The sequence below is a fragment of the Symsagittifera roscoffensis genome, chromosome 4 (genome assembly GCF_963678635.1).
Source record: "Symsagittifera roscoffensis chromosome 4, txSymRosc1.1, whole genome shotgun sequence".
Taxonomy (NCBI): domain Eukaryota; kingdom Metazoa; phylum Xenacoelomorpha; order Acoela; family Convolutidae; genus Symsagittifera; species Symsagittifera roscoffensis.
The window spans coordinates 34150373-34171289 of NC_087065.1; the positions used below are offsets into that span (position 1 = coordinate 34150373).

The 20917-nt window shown below is 42.9% G+C and overlaps 1 protein-coding gene across 1 annotated transcript in view; it reads left to right on the forward strand.

Moving 5' to 3' along the window:
• LOC134845257 (eukaryotic peptide chain release factor subunit 1-like) overlaps positions 1–20917 on the forward strand; it is a 574579-nt gene that overhangs the window by 549747 nt on the left and 3915 nt on the right. Inside the window, exons 2-9 of the mRNA XM_063862196.1 lie at positions 17011–17112; positions 17642–17758; positions 17822–17880; positions 17954–18093; positions 18167–18305; positions 18417–18607; positions 18688–18817; positions 19977–20175. Coding sequence (XP_063718266.1) covers positions 17024–17112; positions 17642–17758; positions 17822–17880; positions 17954–18093; positions 18167–18305; positions 18417–18607; positions 18688–18817; positions 19977–20175 — 1064 coding nt within the window. The 5' untranslated portion in view covers positions 17011–17023. The remainder of the gene's footprint in view (positions 1–17010; positions 17113–17641; positions 17759–17821; positions 17881–17953; positions 18094–18166; positions 18306–18416; positions 18608–18687; positions 18818–19976; positions 20176–20917) is intronic.

Consider the following 20917-nt stretch of genomic DNA (forward strand, 5'->3'; position numbering starts at 1 on the left):
TTTTGCTAATCCGGAAGGGTCCTGTTTTTGTCAATCCGGAAGGATCCTGTTTTTGCCAATCCTGAGGGGTCCAAATTTTGCCAAACCGGAGGGGTCCTGTTTTTGCCAATCTGGGGGGGGGGTCCTGTTTTTGCCAATCCGGAGGGGTACTATTTTGTCAAAACTTAAGTGGACATAAGAAAGTAAATAATAAAAAATATTAGGTTATTAGGAGGCAGGCTATGAACCAGTGACTGCACTGATAACTTGCCTTTTTATAAAAGACCAGACTAAAACAAAACAGCTCTGAACCTGGATTTTCACGACACTAAGTCTAAATTGAACAAGAGTTTGTCACTGGTTTGTGTGGATTGAAATCCAAATCGTTTTTTGGAAAAATGATTGCCCTGAAGATTTTAGTAGGTCTAGCTCGAGCAATCCGAAGGCAGTTAGGTAACACAGGACTCGGTGGGTGCAATAGACGCCCACTTGAGAAAATAAATGCTCTCAAGTTTTGTCTGTTTGGTGCAGCACCGAACAAGGAAAGCTCTTTCTTTAGAAACAAATTCGACTATTACATTGCGACTGACTAAAGTACAAAACACATACGTTTTTCATTGAAAATATTTTTATTTTTCTTCAATTTTGGTTTTAAATCAATAATATCTGTTCTTGATTGGGTAGTGAGTACACTATCATTTAAATATATTGATATCATCAGACTGTGCTAGCTTCATATCTTACAACTAATAATCGATTATTGTGAATAAATTGTATGCACGCTGTACTGTGATAACATACAAGGATTCGTGGTCACTATTTAAGTGAAACTCTTGGAAATTATTGTGTTGTGTTTTTATTATCAGTAGTCAGACTAAAAGGACACTAGCAATTAAATTGAGTGTATAGGCAGTAAGAAGTGATAAATTGAAAATGAGTCTAGACAAGTCAAGAAACCTAAACTAAGTGATAGCTCCAGGAAGTTAATACCAGAGAAACAAAGAAAAGCAATGAACGACCCTGTTGTGGAAAGGATCGCACGAACCCGGACCGACAAAGGGAAGAAAGTTTCAGGTGGAATGGTTGAAACCAGGAGTCAAAAGTCCTCCGAAGGACAAAAGGCAATGTTAGAAGTAGAGGTCCATCCGGAACCTGCCATGGATGATAACCGGGAGGGAAGGGGACCTGAAGGGAGAGGAAACAGAAGATTGGCGAGTGAATCTACTCCGGTAGAACTAGGCCGAGATTTCGCCTTTTCCACCGGGACTCTGGACCGCGAAGAGATGTCGGAAACGTCCGACATCTCTACTGAAAATGTGGCGACTACAAGATCACCCACAGACAACAGCATGATGCATGGCGTGACGGAGAAACCGGCAACATCCTCATCGTTTTCAGAAAGAGTGAAGAACACTTTCGGAAACTTCTTTCCATTTACCATGGGAGCGGGTACGGGCTATGAAGCAGAAACCCAGGAAGAAGAGGAGGACGATGACGAGCAAGATGACTTCGGATCTCAAGTCAGCATCAATAGTTCGACTCTGGAGAAGGACGCATGCACCGATAGAGAGACTGGCCCCAAGGACCGATTTGGCGTAGTCAGGACAATAAGCAAGACCACAAACGGATCAGACTAGTCAGAAGACTTTGAGACAATGACGAGTTCGGAGATGCGAACTGGGAAGAACAGAAACACAGGGCTATGTAACCCACCTGCGGATCCAGAAGTGGATCATGAAGCGACGTCGAGGCAGAGAATCAGGACCCGAGTCTCGACCAGCGCCAAGCTTTCTGGAACCGACAGGGTGACACCGCCACTTGTGACGCCATTAGTGGACAACAGAGCATCAATTGAAGAAGCCTTGACTAATATAGTGGGCAGCATAGGAGAACAGAATGAACAGATGTCCTTAAGAATGAGTGAGCTAAAAAGGGCAGTCCACGTCGAGAGAGAAAGCCTGCGTGAAGAGATCAACCGCAACAGACAAGAAGTTAGCGGAAGTGAAAACCGCTTGAGGAGAGAACGGATGAACACTTGGCTAAGAAGTTGTCGCGAATGACGAGGGAAGCTGAGCAGAGAGAGTTACGATTGAGAGATGAAATGGAGAAAATGAGAATTCAACAAGAGCAGACTCTTGGGACTCTTGACACGAAGATAGACGCGATGATGGAGAGGCGAACTCAGGCTATCATGGATAGGTTGGATGGGCTACTAGGCAGCAGGAGTGGATCGAAGAATGGGGAACCGAACTCGGGAGAACCCAGCAGGGAGCCGAGAGTGAACTTCAATGAACAACCGAATAAAAGAAGGACACATGGATCCACTAGAGGAAGAAGCAGTTCATCCAGCTATGCCCCAGGGGACAATAGGCCACGGGGCCCAAACATCAGAGGAAGTTCAACTGGCAACAAACCGACCTCAAACGAACGACCGACGCAAGATACACATGCGACTGGGAGATGTGATTCCAGGAACTAGAGTCATGCGAATCAAGGAAGAAGTCATCCCAGGGATTCGGACAGGAGGGAAAATCCAGAGCCCGAAGCAGGGAGCAATGATGCTCAAGCAGGACATTCAAGAGACGATACATCAATGGCTACAGACTTTGAACCTCTGAACAGGTCTTTGGAAACATTCCTAACGAGGTTTTTTAGAACCAATGAACGCATTGAGAAGTCCAGAAGGGATTTTAAGAAACCAAGATGCTATAAAGATGAATCTGATGGCTGTGTTGATACCTGGGTAGAGGTAATGAAACTGAATCTTGAAGAGGAGGACTTGTCAGAAAGACAAGAAAGCAGTGCGCTCACCAGTAACCAGGAAGGGACAGCCCCAAATTGTGTAATGGCCAAAACGCAATGGCCACTGCTGAGAAAATCACTGAAATCTTTTTGTTAAATCGTTTTGGCTCAGGGGTGCAAGGACACCAAGCAATGATGCGCTTCGAGAAACGGAGGCAACGTAAAGACGAGACGATAGACAAGTTTCAGACTATTTGGAGATGCTGAGAAGGCGCAGCCAACCAGATGAGTCAAACAGAAGGATGAACCTGGCAGCAGCCTCAAAATTCATCGATGGTGTGAATAATGATGAGCTTCGAACGATGTTAGCGACGCATTACACACCGCTTTCAACCAACGCACCAACACCAGAGGAGTTCAGATTCAAGTCAAAAGAATATCTTTTCCTAAAGCCTTCATCGAGATCTCGGTATTACAAAAACATTTATGGCAATTTTAACAACGGACCAGCAAACCAAGGTAACAACTGGTGCAAACTAAGGGACGATATGGACAAGAGACGCTCTTGTGCAAATTGCAATTCGACGGACCATCATGTGTCAGCATGCCCAACCTAAAAACAGGGCATGAAAGCAATAGGCTTTAGACTCGAAGATGAAGATTCCTCAGAGGTCGATCATGAAGATTTCATGAGAGGAGTAATTGCGAAATTCGGCCAAAGGTGTTTCTTCTGTAACTTGGAAGGTCATTTTAAATCGGATTGTCCACAATTTTGTGATGCTGCGGCAGATGACTTCAAGATAGGTTATAGGGTAGCCGCGAGGGATGCCAGTAGGAGTTGGTGACGAAGGAGATCAAACAAAAGGTGAAGCTCGAACTAGAGAATGAGAAAAATCAGGAAAGCTGAATGCCTTCGAGGCATCAGAAGTCAAAGAGACGAAAGCACCAAGCAGTTTGAGCATGAAACTAAAAATGATCTCTGGGCAGACATTCGGAATGGTGCCTCAAGGAAGTAGAATACAGTCAAAAATTTCAGTCGCGGGACATCAGGTGATCAGGAACCTAAGTGAACCCTCAGACTTCAGTAAGATGCATTTAGACACATATGCAGATTATCTGAGGTAGGAAGAGCCACGCACTGAGTCGAGGGCTGCACGAGCGCTGTTGACAACGGGTGGCTCTCGAACGAAGAAACTTCACGGGCGCTACGTGGAAGTCTATGGATCTTATCAAGTGATGTTGAACGTTGACGGGATAAGTATCTACACTAGGACCTAGGTCACAGCAGATAGCGACCAAATGGGGCAGATCTATTTGGGACAGGAAGAACTTAAGGTCCGCAGAATTAGCCATGATGCCTTGATGGAGCAAGATGCAGTACACATAGGGTACGAGGCAGATGTGATTGCACATCTGCTAGATACCAATGGGAAGAAAATTGGAGTAACGGACTACTGGATACAGGAGCAGTGGTAAGCGTGATGCCAATAAAAACAAGGGAAAGAATGGGCTTCACGGGGGAAGATCTAATTCCAACGAACCTCAGATTGGCGGCCGCCAAACGCGGAGCAATCTACGTGGCCGGGAGGACACCAATAACGGTCCTTCACATGGAAGGACACAATCTTTGGATGAGCTTTCTGGTGGTTGAGAATTTAGACGACTCAGACCAATTAATCCTGGGCCGAGATTTTGTCAGGAACTTCGATGTGATGATTGACTTGAACAGCGGTCTAATAAGGATTAGAAACCCGGATCGGAAGTATGTTAAGAAACCAATCAATAGAATAAAAACAGATGAAAACAAGGTACCAATCTTTTTAGATAGAAAGGTAAAACTACTGCCGGGACAAGCTGTAGTAGCAATTTTTAAAATGAGAAATTTGAATCTGTTAAGTGATAGTAAACAGGTTTGTTTGGTACCCAACCCAAATAGTCAAAGCTCGGTGATTTTAGAACGGAGCTTTTCCGTAACACGAAACGGGCTGTGTGCCAGTGTGTAGATGAACACACTGGACACCATGTTTACGATCCAGCGTGGAAAGAAACATGGATACGCTTTGCCGATGAAAACCGACTATGAGGAGACACAAAACTTGAAGAGATATAGTGTGAAAGACTGCCCGAATCTTGCTGATAAGGATAAAATTTTAAAGAGAATTGATGAATTTAAATCTATTAATAAACTGTTTTTGATGAAATCCGAAACGGATGACGGCTTGTCGAGCTGCTCGAACTTTCCGGAACGCCTCTCGTTATATGAACTAGAATCCGACCAACCGGTCTTGCCGGAGATAAAACACTTGAGATGAAAAATAGGTGAGGGAGATTTTGAATCATTAGGGGGCGGTTTTAAATCGGAATGCGGACATATTTTCAAAACATAAAAACATCGGTTGCTGCAACTTCATCGAACACGAAATAGAATTAGAGGAAGGCGCCATTCCTCGTAGGGAAGGCGCAAGGCGAATGAAGCCTCATAAATCGGAAGCGTGCCGAGCGGAAATAGAAATGTTGCTCGAATACGACATGTTAGAGCCCTCGAAATCGCCTTGGGCTTGCGGGGTAGTCATTGCCAAGAAGAAGGGGGGCAGCTTAGGTTCTGTTGCGACTTTCGTTACCTGAACGCAGTGACCATAAAAGATGCGTACTCGATACCGCGAATAGACGAGAGCCTCTCGAAACTTGGTGACGCCAAGTTCTTCACCACACTGGACTTGGGTTCTGCCTTCTGGCAGGTCCCTCCGCGGAAGAAAACAGAGAAAAGACCGGATTCGCATGTGAATTGGGGTTGTACCAGTGGAAGAGGATGCCCTTTGGCTTGTGCAACGCCACGGCCACTTTTCAAAGACTGATGGCTCAGGCTTTGACCAGAGTGACGAAGAAGTACGGGAACCTTCGGATGTGTTACGTGGATGACGTGGTCATAGCAACACCCACCCTGGAAGACCACATTGATCGGCTAGAGGAGGTCTTTGGCTGCATGAAAAGAGCAGGCTTGAAATGCAAACCATCGAAATGTGAAATCCTCAGGGATTCAATCAAGTATCTAAGAAGAATGGTGGACAGGCATGGCGTGAGGCCGGACTCGGAAGCAGTGGAGTCTGTGTTGACATGAAAGACTCCCAGAATGGACACACAGCTCATGAGCTTCCTGGGGTTTGCCAATTATTACCTTGAGTTCATAAAAGGATATGCAGACAAGGTGTACCCCATGCAAAAACTGATGCGCAAGAAAGGAAAGAAGTTCGAATGGAGTGAAGAAGCTCAAGCTGCCTTCGAGAAAAAATAGCGGGAACTGTGCGAAGCACTAGTGGTAGGCATGCCCACAGAGAAGGGCATGTATGTTCTTGATACAGATGCATCAGTAGTGGCCATCTCAGGAATACTGCATCAGGAGCAGGAATGGAATGGGAGAACAGTTCTCCGTCCCATTGCATATGACAGTAAGGTGTTGAGTGACACTGAAATGAAGTATGTGCACCAAAGGCAGAAATGCTTGCAGTGGTCACATTCGTGGAGAAGTACCGCGCATACTTAGGTAGCGCTCCCTTTAAGTTATGCGTGGACAATAGAGCGTTATCCTGGTTGAAGGCGTACTCGATGGACTAGAACTACATTGGTCTGTGGATAGTCAGATTAGACGGCTACCACATGATAATCCAGCACAGGATGCGTGATAAACACCAGAATGCTGACAGCCTCAGCAAGAAGTCTGAGTTTTATGAAAGACTTGATCAGAAGCAAGCCAATCAGGCAGAAATCAAGGATGGGTTTTCGTTTCTGAACAAAGACCTATGAGTATGAGGCAATTCCCTTGACGAGATGGTTGGACAAATCTGGACATCCAATTCCGGGACACCTTGAGTTACCGGTGGAAAAGGCAGCGGAAATAAAGATCTTATCAAAGAAGGACCCGGTGCCTTTGGATCTGTTGCTACGTTCGAACCTGGTCCAACAGGAACTCTCTCGTATGATTATAAACAACCTCTCATTGCTGGATAAAACGGTCCAGGTCACTCCGCAAGCGATGCCGATGCTGGGTGAATTGTTGGAGAGAGAAGTGACTAGAGATGACCCCGAATGGGCAGCAGCCATGGCATCGGTAACAGTCAGTGAGAAAATAAAGATTTTGCTATCAAGACGTCAACACAAGGAAAATGAAAGGGATCGTAGGACCATAGTTTAGCAACTAGTGCCCTCGATAAATCAAAACGTCTTGACAAGTACATCATACAAACGGAAAGAACAGGTGAAAGAGACACAAAGGAAACTTGTTACCTTTAAGGATCAGGATCGGAAAGGCGAAGAGGCTGAACAAAACCTGGGGCAAGAAAGTTTGTTCGGGGAGAAGGTCGTTGATGGGAGTAGGCAAGTTTATCAACAAGACCCGGGACAAGAAAGTTTGTCCGGGGAGTCAGGTGTAGAAGAAAATGTTCAAGGTGAGGAACAAGACTTGGAGGATAAAATTTTGTCCGAAGAGTTCAGATGGATGAGCAGAGCGCATAAATCTGACCCCGAAGAAGAAACATACTCAGTGACAAGTTCTTCCATTGATGAAAACTCGAGGAATTCAAGAAATGACACTTACTCAGACAGGAGCTCAGGATCGGAATTGTCAGAGCTAGCGATCCACACGTTGCTAGTGGAGTCTCGAGCAAGAGACTTTTACAGAGAGTTACATCAAGACCATGACAGTGATTGCTACCTGCTACGTAGCGAAACAGTCTTCGACAACGAAGCTGAGGATCTAGAAACAATAGCGGTATCGAAACGATCAATGAGTTTGTTGCCGCAGAAAGAAGTAGTCAGGACTGATCTTCAACCCTTCAGACAAGAGACAGAACCATTGGCGAAAATTTGGTGCGTGAAGATAGGAGATGACACGCATCAGCCAGATGAAACAAAAAGTCATTTGAGGGTCATGAAGACGTACTTGAAGGCGAGATACAGACTTTCAGACCTACCAAGAGCACAGAGAAATGACGGTTAACTAGCAACTTGAAAAGGTGGATCGAAAACGGAACACCAGACAAAGGTGACCTGGAGGAAGACAGTTACCGTATTCTGAGACAGTACTTTATGCAGAAAGAGGGAAGGTTATATCTGAACAAGGACCGGATCGTGGCATGCAAGAGAAGGGAAGAAGACAAAGTTCTGTACAAATATAACGCGATAGTGTTGCCGCAACTCTATCACACAGAACTTTTATTCAGGTCGCATGATCAGATGGGCCATCAGGGAATCGACAAAGTATACCAAAGGATCCCGAAGCTCTTTGAGTGACCTGCAATGAAAAAGGCATGCGAGAAGTGGGTAACAGCATGTCTGTCATGCCAACAGGTCAAGGATCCAAGGAAATTGCGATTACCCTTGCAGTTGATCGAGTCATCTGAACTCAACAAGGCGGTACAGATTGACCACCAGAAAATACGTATGACAGACAGTGGCTATAATCAGGTATTGGTCATGATAGACCACTTCACGAAGTATGCAGAGGCCGTGCCCTGCATAACTGCCTCAGCAGAAGAGACATGCGATCATCTAATCAATACGTGGATAGCGAGACATGGTTGTCTGATGACGTTTCAATCGGATAACGGAACGGCTTTCGTGGGAGAACTTACGAAAGAGCTCATGAGACGCTCACATGTGGCTCAAGCTCACTCCACGACATACCATCCCCAGACGAATGGCTTAATGGAAAGGCAAAATCGGACGTTGGTGTCGATGCTGAGGGTATATTGCTCCAGGTACATGACCGATTGGGACAGATACCTTCCACAGGTGATGGGAGGTTACAACAGCACGCAACACTCCACCACTGGAGTTAGTCCACAGATGATGTCAACCGGACACGAGAAGTCTTTGCCTTTGACTTATTTTTACCCAGAGTATGAAGGGAAGAAAATATCACCACAAGTCTTTGTAAGCGATGTGATTAGACGTCAGCAAGAACTAAACGACTTGTGTAGACGGAACACTCAGCAGATACAGGCAAGGCAGAGGAAAAGGTTCGATAAAAAAGCAGCTGATGCAAAAGCGTACTCGGTGGGAGACTACGTATGGGTAATTCAAAACGTTATACCACCGAAAGGAACAAAAGAGCTCCTAAAAAAGTGGACGGGACCCTTCATGATTATGGAAGTGCGCCAAGAGGGACGTTTTTATAGACTGAGTACCGGCCGAGCCAATCACTACGAAAACATTAAGCCACACAACCCATCGACAGAAGACTGGTGTATACCTGCAGACATGGAAGAGGGGGATTATCTGATGATGGACCCTGCCTGTGAGGTCAATGAGAAGGGCACCAGGGAAAAGAATGATGAGAATGAGGTCGTAGAGAAAGGGTCAAGTCCACCACTGGACCTGGATCTCAACGAGGTGATTGAAGCAGATGAAGAAATCTTACCCTGCGCAGAAGAGGACTGGCAAGACCCCGAACAGATGGAGGTCCCCAAGAATTTGGAACCAGATCTTCCGTTTACCAAACAGACTCGACAGAGTGACGGGACAAGACTCACGAAGAAATACAATCCTTGCGGAGATGACGTCGTAGTAGACAGAATGGATCTGAAGAAAATAGTGGAAGAATTGGTGGGTATAGAAGAAATAACCGTGTCGCATGCCCGAAGCAGAATTCGACGACGAGCGACAGCAATCCTATGAACAAGACTTGACGAATCTGCGTTTCTTGGAATGGCTGAACAAAATGACGTCGGACCCAAACGAGACCAGTGTCACGATTCAAGATGTAGACCGTGAAAGCATGAGATACATAAAAACCGAAAGAGATGATCCTTCCTGGGCAGCCCAGGAAGGCAATTACTCCTTCCTGCATCCAACCTCGATTTAAAACCCGGTACGCGATTGACGGGGACGTCGATGGATATTTTTGTCCGGGGAGTGGGGGTAGGACTTACCCACACTGAAAAATTATTAATAAAAAAATTCAGAATAGCAAAAGAGACAGGTGATCTAGAAGCAGAGATAGGCGAGGACCCTGAGAAACCGGATATAGGGAGAGTAGTTGAGCCATATTTTAACTTGCCAAATGAATACTCAACTAGCATAATATTGACAGATAGCGATTTTATACTCACAAATAGAACATGTGCGATAGCGATCACAGCGGACAGGAGTTTTAAGACAGCGTTAGCAGCGGATTTTAAGATAGAGTATAAAAACAAAGAAATCCTTTGGAAGCAGAGATCAGGAATAGGAGGCGTAGCAGCCTTGCCTCCGGTGGCGTCGCAGATACCGGGAAAGTATCTATGCTTCTTGGCGACTAGGGCGACGGAGAAGCAGCATGTGGACCCGGAAATCTGGTCTTGTCCTTGACGAGACTGAGAGACTTCCTTGTGGAGAGGGAGGTAAAGGAACTCTCGCTTCCAGTATACGACCCAGACCGATGACGACTGCATCCACGGGAGCTGTATGCACTGATGCACGTAATCTTCTCTGATACTAGCATACAAGTGTGATTACATAAGAAATACTATTTGAGTATAGGCTGAGTTTAGTTTGCATACAGGAAGGTGTCATACTAAGTGTGTTGTGTGCGAGATGCTATTTGTTATGTGTTATGTGTTATTTTATTAGGACTCTGGGTAAGAAGGGAATAGTGACCATGAATAACCGAATGACGATCTTAAGAATAGATCCAAAGTTTGGACTGTCCATTCTTCGGTCGAATTCCAAAATTTTAGCAATAAACTGATTTTTTTAAAATATTTTTAAAATTCAAAATCTTTTTATCTGACTGTTTTAAATAAATTGTAATACAAAATTAGCGTAATGCTGACAAATGTAAGATTCGTGACCTTTTTCTAGATCCTGATTGATCGTTTAATTATTCACCTGATTTCAAACTGATAGTAGAATTGAATCTAAAAGAGGATGGACAACTTCGAATAGAACGAATTGATGGACCTGGCAGAGGCGTACGTAGGACCAATGATAGATGCGATCTATCGTCGGCTGATGGATCGAGACTTCGCTCTGGAGGACCCAGAGGTAGCCAGGTTGCTGGTCGCCTTAATAAACATCTTCGGTCATGATAACCGTGGGGACCGACCCAAGGAAGTCTTATTGATGGCAGCATATGGAGAAAGAGGAGTACTAGACCGCCCAAACATGAGAGTAATGAGGTGGAGAAACGGGGCTCTCTCAGGAAGTGACTTGGCAAACGAGCCTGGATTGGGAAGTTCCAGGACCTACCAACCAGGCGAGATGCCTCTGCCAACCAAGCCTAGGCATGGTCTGAGAAGAATGCACCAGGAGATGAACAGCGAGGCTGCCTCGTCTAGTTCACAACTGAGAGCACCTGTGCCACCAAAGAGGACCAGAGTGACGAAGAAGAGTGGGAAGTTCATCATAGAGACCACGAAAATAGGACAGGATGAAATATGGACAGAGTAGCCTTCATGGAAGAGGTCTGGACAGTAGTTCAGAGCTACGGGACCCAGTCTATTTTGAAAATAGGTCTCAACAGACCACTTACGAGTGTGAAGGAAGATTGAGCGAGTTACTGATTGACTCGGCCACTGATGAAAGTGAGGCAAACTCTCCTATAAAAATGACGCCGCAAGAAAACAAAGAAGAAGTATTGTACCTGTGAAGAACCCGAAAGGGAACGATGCGATCAAAGATGATGATTGAGAGGAGTAATGAAAGTAAAATGAAACTTGGGAAAAACAAAAGTGGATTCCGAAATCTCGATAAAAGCTGTCAACTCAGCCAAAAGAAAACGCGTCGAGGAAGCCATGGACATGGGACAGGGTGATAATTGATTGCCTGGCACAGACAGGAGGTTGACTGACGTAGCGATGGTGCCACCCATTCTCATGACAGGATTAAAATCAGCCAGTTACAAAACCAAGAGGAGTGACCGCACTCTGACTGGAGCGACGTTAGAAATGGAAATACTTAGCCAATGTGGAGAGAGTACCCTTAAAGATTTCAAACCGTCTCCCATGAATCACGGAAAGGGAAGCGTCGTAGGTCAGGTGGTCCCAGTGGAATATAACCGACTGACAGTGTCGAAAACTGTATCGATTGATCAGCCCGCCGGTGGATACATGGAGATGTTGGAATACAGAAATTCAGCCAGAGGACACTTAATCGCTCTGGAAGACTAAAGTGCTATGGAAGGTTATTTGGATACGATGATGCAAGGAACCACCCTGAAGCAGAAGGCATACGGAACTCTGGTATTGTCTGAAATGCACTCGAAAACGATCGAGCAGTTGGTGAGCCTACCATGGAGAGCAGTAGTGTTACGATAATTCGAAGAAGAATTGAGAACCACGCCGAATACACACGCTCTGATAGCAGTACCCTATGTGAGAACAGAGTTACAACTGAGGTTCGCCTGGTGCATGACTGGAATGACACGCGGGGAATATGATTCGGAAGAAAGAAAAAGATCGAACGGAGAAAAGGTGTTCTTAATGACGAGTATGAGAGATCTGATAACCCAAGAAGGAGCAGCGGTAGCGTGCGCGAAGCGGAGAGACGCTCTCTGTTTCATTCGATTCATGATAGAACAATTATCAGTGCCAGCCTTGAACACTTGTGTCAAGATGCTATGAGAAGGTGATGAACGAGCGAAAGCCTTGCTCTTACTAGCGCTTTTGGCATCCATCAGAGTAGGCCGATGCGAGTGAACATGAAGGAGCCTGTGGAGCTGGAACCGATGAAAAAGAATGACGAAATAAGGAGATTCGCTAACAAGGAGATGAAGCTCACAAAATAATCTATGGGAGCACTGCCGAACTCCAGTGAGTACTGTGGACCGATCAGGAAGAAGTCATACAGTTACGTATCCGGAATCATAGGGATGGCGTACAACCCTTTCGTAAATGAAGACATACGCGATTGCTTCTTTGACTACGAACAAGCAGTGTTGCTAAGAAACTGGATGTCAAGACTTGCAACGATAAGAAGCGCGACCAATCATTAGAACATGCTGGGACTAGTCTTGGAGGAAAAGGTGACTGCATCTTCAGTACCAAAATCTGACAACCGAGTGGAGTTTGGATTGGGATTCTCGGACGAATTGCTGAGAACAAGTTTGATGGTGGTATGAGAACTGATGAAACCATCATGGTGTCCGAGTCCTAACACCGATTCGATATTGCGTGCGACACAAGACGTGCAGAGGAAACTGAACTCAGAATGTAATTTGCGTGGCCTGAACATCATCTATAATTTGATGATGACAGCCTCTAAGAGCAACGGAGAAGACAAAGTAGAGTAGCCTGGCTGGGGACCAGAGGACTGGGTCAAACCTGGTAGCTGTCTGGCAGAAGTCTGTGGACTGGAAGGTCACATCTGTGGAGGACTGGATTGCGCAAAGACCATGGAGAAACAACACAAGCAATTGACGATATTGTTTGGGAACATTGTTATGAAGGCAAAAATGGAAACGGAATTTACTGTAGATTGCCATGGAGCAACCGAGGTGAATCTAGTGACTACTTTGTTCCATAAAGTCACTATTGAATCTAGAACAAAAGCATGAAATGGTTACGATCATCTGTGTAGAAGTGTTTACATCCTGCATAGTGAAACCTATCGTAGACCGACGGGAGCGAGATATTTAGTGGGATCAGTTCTAGCTCCAATGTGCAAGAGCAGATACCCAGTGGATTTGGTAGCGGTGGATGTGAAAAGTACGAGAACGATCGTGGATCAAGCCTTCTCAGTGCCAAAATGCGTAAAACTAGCGAAAATGTCAGAAAAATCTTACGAGTTACTGTGCAAAATGTTCTCAGCAGTTCCGGAGAGAACCAAAGAGGAATTAGACTCGATATTGGGAAAAAGTTCATGGGATACGCCAGTGGGAACTTCAGTGACTTTGAAAGACAAAAGCAGAAAAGGTCAACAGTCACGGATTACAATGCAGTAGATTCGAATGACGAAGTCCACCGAGTGATGATGGAAGTGGAACCACTACTGGAAGCGTCGGGAAAGCGTAATTGGAGGAGCATCTTGTCGCCACATCATGAGTTCCCCTGCCATTGCCTGCTACAAACATGGTGGTACCCCAGGCGTAGTAATCTGGTGTTGATCTGAGACTCTGGAGAGCTGCTCTCTATGGGTTTACCAGATTCATCACAGCCCATAACGATAGTGATAGCGATACGATGGCTGGAAGCTCATATAAGAGAGAACAAAAGGCAAGAGACACCGACGAAAGAACAGTTGCAGGAATTGGATTGTCTAAAAACTTTAGATCTTTTTGAGACAACGTGCAAAATTTTGAACATTCCAATGGAGGTAAAAAGATAAGGGCCAGAAGACGACTGATGCCATGGTTCAGAGCAAACATGACTGCATGGTTGTAAGAGTATGCCAGGAAGCATATGTCGAATCACAGCAAAGTGTACAGTGCGTATCAGCTGGACATTGGAGTAGGAGCTTTCAAGCGAGATTTTATAACTCATCGGAATGAAGTAACCACCGCGGTGAAGAGAACTTCTACGACAAGAGAATGCGACGGAAGGGAAAAAAGAAGAGACGTTGAAGGAAGCCTTGGAGAGAAACGTGACGTTGTGCCTCCACAACAGCTTCTGCCGAAACGGAGAAACTAACGTTGATCCTCTGCCTTGTTGTAAACAAAGAGTAGAAGAGCAGAAGTGTTGGAGGACTGCCTCCAATAGCGTCAGAATAGCTAACGACGTGTTGCAAGACACTGAGACTGAAAGTGGGGAGTCAATGTCGCAGGAAGAGGAGATGGAGCATTGACAAATAAGCCGAAAAACAAGATGGAGAAAGAAAGAAATATAGAAGAATTTAGAAGTTTTAGAACTTCTAAGCGACGAGAAAAAAGAAAAAAACAAAGAAGCGACGAAAGAGAAGATGTTAAGAATCATAATTTTTTTGTGTGTTAAAAAATTTCAAATGAGAAACAAAGCAACTAAGTTTGCACATGAAACTGAAGAGAAAACATTTAGTTGAGTTTTGAAGATTAAAGAATTTGTTGCCTTTATAAATTTGTATTATGATTTTAGTTAGTGGCTTTAGAGACACTTACTAATTATTTTAGAAAGGGTTGAGTGGAGAATATATTAAAACATTCCAGCCTGCATGATTGTTTTTAATTAATTAGGACGACTGATCACTTTGCGGTGACATGGAAGGCTGGGGTAATCTCTTGAAGAAGGAGATTATTTCATTGTTCCTTCTAACCACAGAGTTCCTTAGTTTTAATATTCAGGACCAATAACAACTAAATTTCCGAAGGAAAGAAGCATAGTAGGATACTTTTAGTTTGTGGGTTGGCAGGACTGTCCTTCGTTCCTACACTTTTTAAACCTAGGAGAAAAAGTTTTAAATTGGGACATAGAAGTTAGAAGTTGAAAAAATGTTTTATCTTAAGTTATATCCTCGAAAGTGCAGATTAGTGAAAGAATTTGAAAGGCTATATAAGTGTAGTATGATGCCATTTATATTCTGCAGTGAGTCGATATGACGTGGATAAAAGTGATTTCATGCTTTTTGTAAATTCTGTTCGATGGCACTGTACCATTTTGTTGCAGACTACGGGACTCAATGAGGACATTGACCGGGCTGACCGGGGAGTATGTGACATTCGACCAGAGTGGTCAAAATGCAGTTTCGCATTCAAATTTTTATTGGAACATCTAACCGAGAAGTTTGCTGGTTTTTATGAATTAGTGACGTTAATTGAACGATCAGACAAATCGGGAAGTGTTAGTTTTGACTGACATGCTAACTTTTAGAATTTCGATTTGGACGTGATCGACACGTAATTTTTTATTCTTTCGCACACACTGAAACTGCGAAAACAGAACAACAGTAGTCTCAGTGACAACAACAACAAAAAATTGGCAGAAGAGTGAGATTGTGGTTAGAAATTGTCGCAAACCACTCCGAGTTGTAAGGATTTTACCGCTACAACCGTTACTGAGCAGTTCACGAGAACAAGGAAGGGTGTTGGAACGACGTGTCCAGCCTTCCGAGAAGAAATAAGAGCGTTATTTCTCCGGATTCCAGAATCCGGAAGGGTCTTGGGATTGGAACTTGAACTGTTTTATACAAACTTTTAGCGTCCCGGAATGTCTTGAGTTGAATTTAAATAATACCAAATTCGTTTTCAGATCATGAGAAGCTAGGAGTTGGGGGAAAGGGTTGATCCATCTTCGATGGAGATGAAGATTTTTCAGTGGGATCAATTCTAGCTCCAATGTGCAAGAGCAGATAGCCAGTGCATTTTGTAGCGGTGGATGTGAAAAGTACAAGAACGATCGTGGATCAAGCCTTCTCAGTGCCAAAATGCGTAAGATTAGGGACAATGTCAGAAAAATCTTACGAGCTACTGTGCAAATTGTTATCAGCAGTTCCGGAGAGAACCAAAGAGGTTTAGAATCGATACTGAGAAAGAAGTTCATGGGATACGCCAGGGGGAACTTCAATGACTTTGAAAGACAAAAGCAGAAAAGTTCTACAGTCACGGATTACAATGCAGTAGATGAGAATGATGAAGTCCACCGAGTGATGATGGAAGTGGAACCACTACTGGAAGCGTCGGGAAAGCGTAATTGGAGGAGCATCATGTCGACACATGATGAGTTCCCCTGCAATTGCTTGCTACAAATATGGTGGTACCCCAGGCGTAGTAATCTGGTGTTGATCTGGGACTCTGGAGAGCTGCTCTCCATGGGTTTACCAGAGATTCATCGCAGCCCATAACGATAGTGATAGTGAGAGTTATGATGGCGATACGTTGACTGGAAGCTCATGTAAGAGAGAACAATAGACAAGAGACACCGACGAAAGAACAGTTGCAGGAATTGAATTGTCTAAAAGATTTAGATTCATTACGCAAAAACCCACCGCCTTATCAAACGGCACTGCCAGAAGACCGTTGTCCTTCAAATACTTTCTGGCTTTTTGAATACCTTTGTCTGAGCGGGTCTGTTTCACATTCTTTGCATGTCGCTTTGCAGCTGCTTCAATCTCACGTAATTTTTCTCCGGGTATTCTATTTAACTTCAGTTCAGACAAACTATCAATGTCCGCAAAGAATTTGTTTTTGCTTAAACAAATTTTGAGGAGTTTCAAAAATGATGGAAAATTAATTGAAGATGCACATGCTTTTGCTCTGCACATCTTTATCTTTCTTTTTTATTGGAGCCTATGTTTTAAAAGGGGGGGTTGGATAATAGGAAAGACTCGAACATTTATGTTTTTTTTTCACACTGAAGCCGGTTTTCTGTGCTTTTCATGTACCTGAAGAGTTGAAGTTGACTAATTTTCAGATTCGTTTGCAATGAGCGCTGCTAATGATGACGTATCTGACCGAAATGTCGAAACGTGGAAAATCAAGAAGCTAATAAAAAATCTTGAGGCTGCACGAGGGTTAGTTATTTTTCTATAAACTACTATTTTACTCCTAGCGGTACAATTATGTTAGACAGGTCTCGCATAGACAATAACCTTACTATCGAAAATAAACAACTGGCGATGGTATAGCGCTAAAATATTGCAGTTCAAAATAATACGGATAACAAATTTTCCACCCAATTGTAATTATCATGCTATCAATATGAAACAATTGCTTGCAATTCCTCAAATCTCAAGTTTGCTAAGCTATTTATATTCCTAATTTTAACTTGGCAAAAAATTTATACTCCCTGAAGTGTTTTGGCGGGAGACTTTCACAACTGAATTGCAAAAATCCTACCCCAAATCATTTGCATCCATACTACTTCTGAACTGAATAGTAGCCTTTCTGATCATGTGAAGTTTTAAGAACTCAAAGCGTCTTGATATCAATGGACCGCGTTTAGTTTTAGTGACCCCGCTGTCATAGTTGTACCCTAGTAGCCTTGTTCTTTCATATTAATTTATTTTTAACTAACATATATCAGTTTGAAATTATTTTCAGAAATGGAACTAGCATGATCTCATTAATTCTTCCACCGAAAGACCAGGTGGCAAGAGCAAATAAGATGTTAGCTGAAGAATACGGAACTGCTTCTAATATCAAAAGTCGTGTGAACAGGTTTGTTAGACTTAAGTAATACATGGGTATTCGAAACGGTCATGATAATAAATGCGTTAACAGGTTATCGGTGCTAACTGCGATTACGTCTGTCCAGCAGAGATTGAAGTTATACAACAAAGGTAGTGTTTCGATATGAATATTCACAGATCTTATTAGTGAAGAAAAGACCTTTATCTACTCTGTTATGTTTAGTACCTCCAAATGGGCTTGTTGTGTATTGTGGAACTATTGTGACTGATGAAGGAAAAGAAAAAAGAGTGAATATTGACTTCGAGCCTTTCAAACCTATTAACACGTCTCTTTACTTGTGCGACAACAAGTTTCATACCGAGGTTAGTTGCACATAACATGATGGTCGATTTGCCAAATTAAATAACTAATGGAGTTATAAATCATGTTTTATAGGCCCTGACTGCTCTTTTGACTGATGATACCAAGTTTGGCTTCATTGTCATGGATGGTAACGGTGCTTTGTTTGGAACTCTCTGTGGCAACACAAGAGATGTGCTGCATAAATTTACGGTTGACCTGCCAAAGAAGCACGGTAACTATTTGAATGTTTTTTTTCCTCAATCAGATAAGACTTTTCTCATGAATTGTGGACAGAATAACATTTGAGGCTAAGAAAAAGTTGACTCGTTTTTTTCTTTTTTAGGACGTGGTGGTCAGTCTGCGCTTCGATTTGCTCGTCTGAGAATGGAGAAGAGACACAACTATGTGCGTAAAGTGGCAGAAGTTGCTGTCCAATGTTTCATCACCAACGATAAGCCAAATGTGGCTGGATTGGTTCTAGCAGGATCAGCTGACTTCAAGACTGAACTGGGACAGTCTGATATGTTCGATGGGGTAAAATTTGCACCTTTTAACTTCTATTTAAAATCTTCTATTGACCGCTTGTGAAAGTATGCATTTTTGTTTGTTTGTAGAGGTTGCAAGCAAAGGTACTCAAAACTGTGGACGTTTCATATGGCGGTGAAAATGGATTCAACCAAGCCATCGAGCTCTCAGCAGAGGTTCTCTCGAATGTTAAATTCATCCAAGAAAAGAAGCTCATTGGTAAGAAACTCATTTAAATTATTTTAAACTTAATAAAGTGATGCTCAGAGAAGTTTTCTCATGATGATTGTAAAGATAAATTATAGAAATTATTTACACTGCAAAAGTCTGTAATCGAGAGCAAGACTTTCCCCCTTTAACAACTTCTCTTACAAATCTGCACGAAATTGAACTCGTTTTATTATTGAACCTGAACAGTTACCCAGGCTCCTGCCCTAATTGGTCTATAAGTTACGCTGTTTGCCTTCGCCCCTTAAGATCAATGGTTCGAGACCCGGTCGGATCTTGTTTTTTTTTCAATATGTATGAAACAAATTTTCTAGGATAAATCGAATTGTTGGGCTTTCTTTTGGCTCATTTATTGTCGGCCTAATTTCCAAAAAAAAAGGAATTTTCTTCCAATATGTACAAATTTTACTATAAATGACAGTCGTTTTCTTTTTTTCATATTTTTAAACTCGGGTTTTTTCACTTGCGAGAGCAGGTGACTTGTAATTGGGAACTGGACTTTTTTCGTTTCCCGTAAACTTTTTTTACGAGTTCAGCTTACAAATTCAGCCGACATGCCTAATTGTGCTGCATGCTCAAAGGCCGATATGCTCATTTTCTGGAAAATTCAAGTTTATTTGAGGCAATTTTTTTCATGACTAGTTTAGTTATCGGCTCTTGAGGGTCGGTACAAAATTTTTTTGCCTTAGTTGCCGCTCGGTCATTGATTCTCAATGTTTGCTAAGGCTGTTTATCATCAGAGACAAAGGTATGAAATTTCTGTAGAAAGTTTTTTCGCCTTTTTTAAGTAATTTTTTTGCTTAATTTTTTCAAAAAAAGACTTTTTCACTAAAAATCTGAGTTGGTATTTTTTTAAATTTTGGTTTTAATTTTTTTTTGCTTAAAATTTTTTTTCAATGGGATTGTTTTTGTTTGCTGAAAAGGTGTTTTCAACTTGAAATGTTTCGGTTTGGCTCAATTATCGCATTTTGTCTTTTTATGCGTATGCGCGCGAGAGGGAATGAAATGTTTTCACGCTTAAGTTTTAAATGGTCTCTGGGCTGAGCTTGCACTATCTTCTGTCGGCTAAGCTTGCACAGGTTTCGGCTAAGCTATGTGCATTATTGTTTCCAATTTTCTTTGTTGATACTTTTTTAACAAAATTTTCCAGGTCGCTATTTTGACGAGATTTCTCAGGACACTGGAAAGTACTGTTTCGGAGTGGAAGACACTCTGAAAGCACTGGACATGGGCGCAGTGGAGACTCTGATCGTGTGGGAGAATTTGGCCATTCAGAGACATGTGTTGCGACATGCTGCAGAAGAACGAGACGTGGTCTTACACCTCACTCCTACTCAGGAGAAGGACAGGTGAGAACTTTAGAGGTGTTATTTTTCAATACAATCAGCTAGGAGATAGTAGCTAGGTGACGGTTTAAGAGTTGGTGTACTCAGTAAGGACTGTTTAAGCTTAGTTCATCTCCTTTGTTTGCACAAGCGCAGAACGTAGTGGGATAACACGCTGCAATTTTGTTTCAATCAACCTAAGTTGCAAGTAAAAGTGCTAATTTTGGTGGCACTTTTGAATGTGGCATTGGCACGATAATACCATGTGCTTTGGCATTTGACTTGTAAAGAGTTAAAACGTGTGGTGTTTTTTAATTCGTCTATTGAAGCGAAAGAATTTTTTTCACAGTTAACAGTTAACACAAAAACAGTTAAAATAAAAACTCTTTTTCAGAAATTTTCCAACTCAGTATGTTTTGCGAAGTTTTTGAAATTATTCAAAGTTTGTCTTGCATTTTCGTTTTTGACATGCGAAATTAGTGTGGTCGCCTTTAGCTCATGTCATTTCATGTTCTTTCTAACAAATTTGTTTTTGTGCTTTCAAAGCTTTTTTGCCGCTTTCTCGATTGTTTTTGCGAAGCTGCAGTGTACATATTCTTCGTCCATTTTAAATTAAGAGTCGATGAATGTTGCTTAGACTCTTATAAAGATCGCGTTGATTTTTTTTTCAGGAAAAGTCCTAAATTTGTTCAGATTCAAATTTAACTTTTCGCGGTTTGAATTTTGATTTTTTCAGTTCTTTTCCTTTGTTAAAAGGAAAGCAAGC